Source organism: Azolla caroliniana, unplaced genomic scaffold, assembly GCF_043228905.1.
Source record: "Azolla caroliniana isolate FFs.n. ecotype wild unplaced genomic scaffold, voAzoCaro1.0.p SCAF_5, whole genome shotgun sequence".
Classification (NCBI taxonomy): domain Eukaryota; kingdom Viridiplantae; phylum Streptophyta; class Polypodiopsida; order Salviniales; family Salviniaceae; genus Azolla; species Azolla caroliniana.
Window position 1 is genome coordinate 2,487,233 of NW_028230440.1, and position 10,571 is coordinate 2,497,803.

The 10,571-nt window shown below is 37.9% G+C and overlaps 1 protein-coding gene across 1 annotated transcript; it reads left to right on the top strand.

Moving 5' to 3' along the window:
* The first annotated feature begins 7,656 nt into the window (after positions 1 to 7,656).
* LOC147863611 (serine/threonine-protein kinase D6PKL1-like) lies at positions 7,657 to 10,337 on the top strand. The gene is made up of 2 exons (XM_087319341.1): positions 7,657 to 8,731; positions 9,352 to 10,337. The coding sequence occupies exons 1-2, from the start codon at positions 7,965 to 7,967 to the stop codon at positions 10,268 to 10,270; spliced, it is 1,686 nt and encodes a 561-aa protein (XP_087175467.1). The 5' UTR covers positions 7,657 to 7,964; the 3' UTR covers positions 10,271 to 10,337.
* Positions 10,338 to 10,571: the final 234 nt, after the last annotated feature.

Genomic DNA, 10,571 nt, shown 5'->3' on the forward strand with positions numbered 1-10,571 from the left:
TTTTGTTGGATTGCAATCCGTATAATAATTTGAATAACGATGAAGGTAGGGATATTTCTTCTCAAAATAATTCAAGGGAGGTGGATAAAGTCGACGAAGTGCAAATTCCATCATCACAAAAGCAGGATCATGAAATCTTGACAGTGAAAGAAATTTCTTCTAAGGTTTCCTCGACAAGTCATCATAAGTTAGAGAATTTGCCTACTGTGCCGAACAAATGTAATCAATTGGGGGATAAAGGTAAACAGATCCTTCAATCTTTGCCTCACCCGGTGCCTCAGGACAAGGGGAGACAGATTGATTGTTTGAGGGTTGTCATGGATTGTGAAAACTAGTTATCCTTATTGTAATCTATGAGGAGGATACATCAAAATAGAAGTCTCTCTTGGTTAAGGAGACGACAATTCCTCAGAACAATAACGATTTCTCTTTTTCAGCTATTTCCTTGGTTACGGGTGATACTCCTCCGTTGGAAAAAGTGATGTCAGTCCATTCACATAAATACTCGGGTAAGGATATGATGAGAATTAGAGGACAATTACGAGTTGCTGAGGAAAGAAAACGTAGAGTAGTTTTGACAGGAAAAGAGATAGTTTCATAATAATTAGTTTGAAATTGCACGTGTTTGTAGCATGAAAGCATGTATCAACATAGGAAATGGTCAAGGAATACACTCATAGATTGTTTTGTATGCTTTTGACAAAGATTTCTTCATTGCAAATGAATTAGTTGTTATGTACACTTGTGGATATGCTTAGTATGGCTATGTTGAAGAGCTTCAGTATATGCTAAACCACATGCAAACAGAGGGTGTATCCTTAGCAACATGAAGTTTTTAGAGACCCCTGACAATGGGCAAGGGGTACATTGTCTAATTGTTAAATTAGGACTTGTAAATATTCTAGTTGATATGTATGCAAAAATTGGTTTGAGTGTTGAAGCAGAAGATGGATGTGTTGATGCACAAGATATTTTTGATTCATTGCCATAGTCTTGTGGAACACACTGCTTTCAGGATATGCCGAATTTGGGTCAATGACGAAGTGCATCATTGTTTTACATAGAGTTAGTTAGATGGTTTATTTCTTGAGTTGACAACATTTATCTTAGGGTATGCTGAGCAAGACTACCAGCTAGAAATGTAGTATCTTGGACTACATTAATTTGTGAATATGTTGAGTATGGCTATGTTGAAGAGCTTCAGTATATGCTCAACCAAATGTAAATGGAGGGTGTATCCACTAATCTTTCAACCATCTCTCATTTTGGTAAAACAAGTAGGCTCAATAGTTTTGGTCCTACGTGGTGTAATGGTATGATCTGTGGACCCATATTGGCAGTATGGGTAATTTTAAATGGAGATTTAGTGAGAACCATGACATCCTCGAATGTTTGAAACATGATTTCAATTGTTGTGTTGGCTTCATGCATTTTGACATTCTTCTTGAATTATACAATCTTTTTGAAGACACCACTTAACTCTCCTTTGACTCAAACAAATTGAGGAATGGTTTGGAGGTTTATCTTTTGACTGGTTAAATGTTTTAGGTCAGCTTCTTGGTTTCTCTGGGATTGGACTATAAGTATTTTGCAAGCTTAAAGGAAAGTGGTGTTTGAGACATTGTATCGTGGAATGTTTTGATTGTTGGATATGTTCAGCAAGGAGAAGGAAGCAAAGCTACAACTTGTTTCAAGAGGATGCAATGTGAGCACTTCTTGCATATTGAAGTCTTGTTCAAGCACAAGGGCTTTACACAGAGGTGAGCAAATTCATAGTGAAATTGTATGTGAAAGATTGATTGGTAAAGAAGATGAAGAAGCATTGATTCATTGCTACGTGAGAGCATCTTGCCAAATATGGTCACTTTTTTGCATCTTAAGAGCTGTCCAGCCAAAGTTAAGGAAAAATATTATGGTAGGCAATGCATTGGTGGATATGTATGCCAACTGTGGTGGCCTCACTCAAGACCAAGAGATTTTTAGTGGATTTCTAGTTAGAACCACGATGGATATATGGTTGTCCAATGTTTCAAATGTATGCAGAAATCAGGTTTAAAACCTGATGCAACCACATTCACATGCAATATTCATTGTAATAGCGGACTATTTTAATACCAATGGAGGATATTTTTTATAGAAAAAAAAATGCACATATTCACCCTTGCAGTCTTGGTCATGGGCATGGGGTTTAAATTACCTTTTATACATGAAAATTTGGGGCACCCCTCTAGAAAAAATAGGGGTAACCTTCAAACTTCGTTCTAAAAGTTGTGCTAAAGATATGTACGATCGAATTGCCTTTATCACGATATAGCAATCAAGTTGTTTATTTCTTTATTCTCATTTGACATAATGAAAATGCATTGCATTATGGTTGGAATTTGAATGGAAAACATAACCTCTTGGTCACAGAAATGACATTCATATATATAGTCACACTCAAAACGTGGATGAGCATTTTGAACTTGTTGGAAATCTTGAACTCTCAACTTGTTCATGAAGGGCAATGATAGATCCTTCAAGGGGGCGATATATCATGAAAAAAGTGTAATAAGGGTCATTCTAAGATGTCCCTAGAGGGTGTTGACACATGATTATAATGTTGTGTGGGCAAGGGGGTGGACATGCACACACAACACATGCTAAGGTGTGACACTTCCCTCTTCGAAATGCACCATAATTTCCATTCTCTCAAATGTGGATCCTCAATGAGATGCGCCCATACACACTCATACAGAGTACACTAATAGCTCTCTCTCTCTCTCTCTCTCTCTCTCTCTCTCTAACCCACTCACTCACCATGTCACCCTTTGAGTGTAAATAGAATAAAGTTGCTTGAGAGATAAAGGGTTTATTTGTTGCTTCATAGACTTCAAGAAAGCTTTTCATATGGTACCTTGTGAGCATTTTTTAAGGCACGTGAAAGAATGAAAGAAGTCGGGGTACCACGTGAAAATATGCTTGCAATTTCTCAAATCCACAAGAAGGTTATATGTCGTGTGGGAATGGATGAGGAATTTCAATTTTTGCAATAGCGATTATTAGTGTTAAACAAGGATGCCCACTCCCACCGACTCTATTTGATCAATGCTTTGCTAAATGAGAACAATGGTTGTCAACTTTGTAAATGATGATGAAATTGAAGAAGTGGGCATTCGGCTTGTAGTCATCATGTTTTTTTGCACGTAGATGAGTTGGTGTTTTGTGCAATTACTTTGGGACATGCACAAAACCTAATGAGGACATTAGAAGAATTTTGTATGCATACTAAGTCAATAGTTCTAAAATGAAGATTGTGCTTATGAAGATTTGTAATAAGGATAAAGATTATGCATCATCCTACAATAGTGAATGTTACAAGCTTAACCATAGCTTATCTCGTGGTAGTCTATATCATAGTTTTCTACTCACGAGGATAAGAGTGTAAAGGTTAACCGAGAGTGTAAAGAAGGGAGGATTACCTTTAATCATAGGGATTCAAACAACCTTTAAGGGACCCTGAACGAAGATGGATTAGAGCCTTGAACAACATTCCATAGGTCCACCATTATGGCTTCGAGTCATACCTAGTATTAGCACTTGCTCGCCACTAGAGTTTGTTCACCACGAGATCACAATCTTGATGTAGTTGAATTATGCCTCAATGAGGATTAGCTAGGCCTCATATTTATAGCTAGACCCAAGGTCCCATGGAAGTTTTCAAAATTAGTCCTTAAGGGTTGTCTCAATTCCAAGGATTAAAAGAATCATCCCTTCTTTACATTCTCAATTAACCCTCATATACTTATCCTCACGAGTAAAAAATTACTATAAACTACAATGAGATAAGTTATGGTTATGCCCATGATAATGAAACTCTTATTGCATGATAAGTTATGGATGAAGTAACCTATAGGTAAATCCTATGATGACAAGGTACTTATACAAGTTAGTTGCAAAAAATGCCAAATCAATTTTTTGTTTAACGTAAAATGAACTCATGATACAAGTGAGAGCATAGAAGAAGGTGTTATGTGGGTTAGTTACTTTGCCACCTTTTATTCCCACTCTCATGACTTTCCTTTAGCCTGATTTTCATCTATTTTGTTGATTCTTTCTTTTATCTTTAGTCTCTATTGATGTTGGGATGATGTCACAATTATCGCCAAGCCAAAGTCATTAATATTGCCACCATTCATGTCATGCTCTCAATCATCAGGTATTGCCTCCATAACACCATCCACTTTGATTGTCATTATCTCTACATCATGATATAACTATATGGTCTCCAAATGTTAGAAATATATCCCATCATGGTCGTGACTAGTGTTGCTGATAGGAAATTGGTCTATTGTAATCTTAATTTTGTTGATATATCATTACAAAATTTCTAATTACAAAAACCAATATATTTTATTTGTTTGAATGTAAAGTATAGAATAATAACTTTTTTGTCCACATTCCCCATGCCAGACACTAATTAATATAGTGAACGATATATGTAATGGCAAGTCATGAAGATAATCATTGGGTTTTAGAGTCATGGCGATTAGCATGCCAAGACTATAGGAAATCTTGTACATTATAGTAGCGTGGTTGCATTTGACTCAAGTGTGCAATGATACATATTGATTGACAAGGATGGTTGGATAGGACAAACTTGCATAATGCGTAAGGGTTGGTTGTATCTAAAAGAAGGATAAGATGGTTTGGGGGTCTCAATTCATTGAAACATGGAAGGCACAATGAAATCAAATGAAAGACGTGGGAAACAAAATCAAATGAATGGAGAGAGGAGGGCAAAGAAATTGTGGGGCTACTTAACCTTAACCTTTGAATAGGAAAAAGTGAGGGCAACTTAGAGGTTTCAACCTATTCAAGCTTGTAAATATTCCAATGTTTTGCCCTTGGTGATTTGTTGACGTTGTAGATAAGTGAGGATGCTCATAGTATAATATGCAAATATCAAACAATTGTGCACATATAATGGTGAGTCTAGGAGAATATGGGCCTATGTATGGTCCATTTTGGCATTTTGCGCATTGGCGTACTTTTACATGGATGGTTGCGATTTGAGGTGTGTGCATGGGGGTTGACTACATTTTGAATGTTTATGAGGTGAAAACATGCTATATTTACTCTTATGTGCGCATGGTCTTGGCCTACAAGAGGCACATGGAGGGTACTTGACGTATTGATAGGATCCTAAAATGAACATAAATATGACATATTTTTCTTCTTCTTCTTCTTTCCCAACAACGGTTTATATTATGTCTAAAGTAATTTAAATGATAGATGGACACTTCCAAATATTCTTAACAACTTCATCATTGATTTTTACCTTTTTCAACTGCTCTTAGGTTGCCACATACATTCATTAGTGCACCACATTTTGCATACATATCTACCAAAGCATTGCTAAGTACAGTACAACATGTTTTTCTAGCAATCTCTTGTTGATGATCTCCTCTTGAACTTCCTTTCCCTTATCAACTGTTGTACATGGCCACATGCCTCATGTCGGTGGAGGAAATACCCATAGAGATGGTTGATACTTCCAATGTATACAACCATTAAACATAAAGAAGACATTCGTCCTTTCCCATCTCTTCGTAAAAACCTCTTGCTTTGGCAACATTGATATTAATGATAGAATGCATTGCATGAAAGAACGCATATCAAGGCCATTGTTGATAATGATATCCTTTAAAAGCATTTTGACCCAAATATTATTTTTGAAAAATGATAAGATGACAATCACCACTTGGTTATAATGAAACATTATCCTTGGCATCAACATCTATTATCTTATTTTCAAGATTTATATTGCTAAGTTTATTGGTGATCCTTTATGTGGAGCAAGTGTTAAAACCCCAATTAGAAGAGGAGATATTGAAGCACCATTATGAGGGGAAAAGAAAGTTGGTGTTTATAGGACAAAGTAAATCGGTTAATAACCAAACTATCTTGTCACAACTGAACATTTCAATTCTTTTCTCAATGTTTCTCTTACAAGATGAGGTTGGAGTCCTACTATCAAGTTCTACTATCAACCAAGGATTGACATAATAGAGCATATATTCTCTTTCTACAATCGATATGCAGAAAGTCAAGTTGCACATTTTCATGCATCATCATTACCCAAATACTATCATATGTTTATTCATATATGTTACTAATTGCAACATTCATGTTAAGGATTGCGCAACAATCCATAAAACCATAGACACGTCAAAATGTAATTCAAGCACGGCAAGAGATTACAGACCATGCATGTTATCGTTGATGGTGTCTGACACCACCTTTAATAGGTTTGAATGGTCGGGCATTGAAGATCTTGATTGCCACATGGTGAATCAAACTAGGTGTGCATATAACTTTGAGTGGTCAAGCTGGAAATTAGATAATAATTCTTACAAGAGAAAACAAAGAAAGAAACTATAAATGAGTTCACATGCAAAATGCAATGGCTAGAAATGAAACAAAAGATGAAATCTAACCTATGGAAATCTCTACTAATACCAGGGTACTATTGATACAGTCACTTTAATCTATGTATTTTGATTGATGATGTGGCAAAAATCATGTAAAAAAGTACAAAGAGATCAACTCTAGATCTCGATATTCATTTATGCAAAATATTTTACCAAGTTCAAGCATAGTGTAAAAAGTTGTGTGCTATACTTCACATATTTACATTCAACTTGCGCATGGAAATGACATTATTTCCAAGCACTATGTATGATGCACATGTGATGAATTTGTGGCTTGTCATGCCCCCATGCAACCCTATCAAGTTGCATACTTTGAAGGAATAGTTGCATCTAGGTGACACAGTAAGGTCTATAAGCTTAGACAGGATTTGACATTAATAAAATTGGACAACTACTAGCAATGATGTTTTACCCAGGGGACAACCATCTTAAAATTTTAGGTGTGAGACAAGGCTAGATTTATTGGCTACTTCGACAATCTCGTGGTCGCAAAAGTGTTTTACACATAAGACAACCATCTTAACATCAAGCTATTGAAGGAAAGGAGGATTTAAAATTTTGGTCGGAGATGAGGATGACACCTAGTATCATCGACAACCATGTTTAAAATATAAGGTCCAAAGTTCAAGGGATTTTCAAGAAAGGTAATAGCACACTTTTTTAGGGCCAAGGAAATCCTCTGGGAGTCCCACCACCAAGGCCGATGTCTCAATTCTCTCTCTCTCTCTCTCTCTCTCTCTCTCTCTCTCTCTGCCCTGTCCCATCGATCATATTCAGTCCCCCATGGACGATAATAATAATGTACGTGTATTTATCTTTTTCTCGACAAGCTGTGTGAAACATCATCGATTGCACCTAATGAATGAACAAAAGCGAACTGATTTCATTTTCTCCCTTGTTATTATCTTCTCCTGTTTGTTTGTCCATGCATCGGAGGAGGAGTGCAGAGTGCATCAAGCCAGGCAATTGGATGGATAGAGATGGGAACTTTTGAAGAGTTGGAGACAAAATGACGATGGCGATGGGCGAGAGTGTGAAACGGGGGACACATATGTATCAATATGTTTCAGTAAGTATGTGTGTAGGAGGGAATGGGATATGTATGTATGTGTGTGTCCCCTCTCCATGACATTCCCAATCCTCTTCTCTTCTCTTTCTCTTCTCTCTCTCTCTCTCTCTCTCACACACACACACACACACACACACATTTTATCTCTCCCTTTCTCTAGGATTCTCCAAGTACCAGAAAACCCCCCTCAGCTTTGTGAAGAATTGTTTTTCTAACCCTTCTCTGTTTCTGTGAATTGCGGTTCTCTCACAATTAGGTCAATCAATAAAAGTACTTCTCTTCCTCCCTGCTCATTTTCTTCTCAATTGGTCCTCTGAATTAGGGTTTTATCTGAAAGAAGAAGAAGCAGAGAAGAGGAAGAAGCAGAAGAAGAAGAAGAAGCTTCTTCCCCACACAACACATGAGATTGAGACTAGCTCGCCATGGCAGACATTCAAGAAGCTCAAAAGGGTCGTTTTCTACACCGAGGAAGCGGAGAAATCCATAGCCATAGCATCATCATCGACAACAGCACTAATGGTGATGATGATAGCACCAACTACAATAAGGTTAGTGAACTTGATGGGTTGAAGGTTCTAAAGATTGAAGAGAATGATAAGATTAGCTTGAGCCGGGGAAGCACAGGAACAGAGGACAGTGATAGTAGTAGTAGCAATCTAAGCACTTCTACGACATTCTTTCTTAACAATAACAATAACAATAACAATAACAACAATAAGCCACATAAAGCTAATGATCCTAGATGGGAAGCTATTCAAGCACTACGTATAAAGGAAGGGTCTTTAAGATTGACCGATTTTAGACTTCTTAAGAAGCTTGGTTGCGGAGACATAGGAAGTGTGTACTTAGCTGAGCTTCGAGGATTGGACGCGAGTGAGATTGGCAACGAGACTAAGAAGAAGAGTGATGCCGATGTTTGTGATCGCAACGAGAATAGGAACAAGAATCGATGCTATTTTGCGATGAAAGTGATGGATAAGGCATCATTGGTGAGCCGGAAAAAGGTAGTGCGCGCGCAGACAGAGAGGGAGATACTGGAGCTATTGGATCACCCATTCCTACCCTCGTTGTACACTCATTTCGACACTGACAAGTTCTCATGCCTTGTTATGGAGTTCTGCTCGGGGGGTGATTTGCATGCTTCCCGGCAACGGCAGCCCGGTAAACACTTCCAAGAGATGGCAGCAAGGTACTCTTCTTGTGTGTATGTTTTTTTTTTTCTCTCTTCATCCCCCATTCACTCATAGCAAACACTTTGTAATCTTTGGTTTCTGCGGGTAGTGTTTTTGTTGTTCAAAATTTCCTTTTTTGGGTAACCCTTTCTGGCTGTCTCTTTTTTTTTCTTTTCTTGTTTGGGTAACATTTTTCTTTGTTGCTAATCTTTTTGCTCTTTTGGGGGTTAACCTTACTTATATTATACACGTTTATAGTTTTCTTCTTCTTAATTTTTTTTATTGATCTCTTGTTGCCTTGTAATTAAGTATTCTGTAAATTTTCACATCTTTTCATATGTCCTTTCAAGAGTGAAATTTTTCTTGGAGAGATGTCTGGCCATGATGTATCTTATGTTGAATGTCTAATGTGATTATTGATGGACTTAAACATCCATTGATTCTTCAAGTATCTCATATGGATCATCTATATTGCTATGCATTAACTTTATTATAACAGGGGATACTCGATCCCTAATAACCTCATTTACAAGGAGAAGGATGTGTTTCTGAGAGCGGGATCAATACTAACACCGCATTCACCTATTGCATACTTATATGTATGCATTCCTGATGATGAATGTGGGTGTTTTGCCAGGTTCTATGCTGCAGAGGTGCTCCTGTCGCTCGAGTATTTGCACATGATGGGAGTGATATACCGAGACTTGAAGCCGGAGAATGTGCTTGTGAGGGAAGATGGGCATATAATGCTCTCAGATTTTGATCTCTCATTGCGATGTGTGGTGAGGCCGACTTTAGTGAAATCTGCCGTGTCAGAGATGGACCTATCCAAGAGACTACCGCCTTCATATTGTGCTCAACCATCTTGTCTCGAACCTTCTTTCATAAACCCATCGTGTGTTGCCCAGCCGTCTTGCTTTACACCAAAGATGAGCCTACCCTCGCTACTATCAAAGAAGAAGAAGAAGAAGAAGCAAAAAGCCAATGATCAAAACCACGACTTGCCTCTCCCTGAACTTGTTGTAGAGCCAACTGGTGCTCGATCCTTGTCATTTGTTGGCACTCATGAGTATCTCGCTCCAGAGATTATAAAAGGAGATGGGCATGGAAGTGCAGTTGATTGGTGGACATTTGGTATCTTTCTCTATGAATTGCTGTATGGGAAAACACCCTTTAAAGGGTCGGGCAACCGAGCCACGCTTTTTAATGTGATTGGACAACCCCTTAAGTTCCCCGAGACTCCCAACGTGAGTTTTGCAGCCCGAGATCTCATCCGAGGGTTGCTTGTGAAGGATCCACAACACCGGCTTGCGTACAAGCGAGGCGCGACAGAGATCAAACAACATCCTTTCTTTGATGGTGTCAATTGGGCACTGATTAGGAGCATGACACCCCCACATGTGCCTAAGCCTTTTGAGATGGCCACAAGCATGAAGACAAATATTACTAGTTCTACTAATACTATAATCCCTTCTAGTTCCTTAACCCATGAAAAGAAGGTCGGAGATGCCGACTCCAAGTTGTCAGGTTCATACCTTGATTTTGACTTCTTCTGACCGTGCTCAAGATGTGGTTAAATTTATAGTATTCTCAGTTTTTTTAAGAATGTGGATTCATTGTTGATTTCTTGACTCTTCGTCTTCGTCTTCGTCTTCGTCTCCAATAACGTGATAATTCATATTTCTGGTATGTCTTCTGCTTGACTTTATGTGGTAGTTTTGCGGTAGTAATGCACCTATTGAAAATTTGAACTTATCTATTGCAAATACTTATAAACAGAATAATTGCGGACGGTAATATATAGCATTTCTGCTATATTCTTATAGATTTATGGTATTTATGCATTTTCCCATGCTT

Coding starts and splice junctions, on each gene's coding strand:
- LOC147863611 (XM_087319341.1), top strand. CDS start 7,965: ATGGCAGACATTCAAGAAGCTCAAAAGGGTCGTTTTCTACACCGAGGA. Junction 8,732..9,351: donor TTCCAAGAGATGGCAGCAAG/GTACTCTTCTTG, acceptor GTGTTTTGCCAG/GTTCTATGCTGCAGAGGTGC.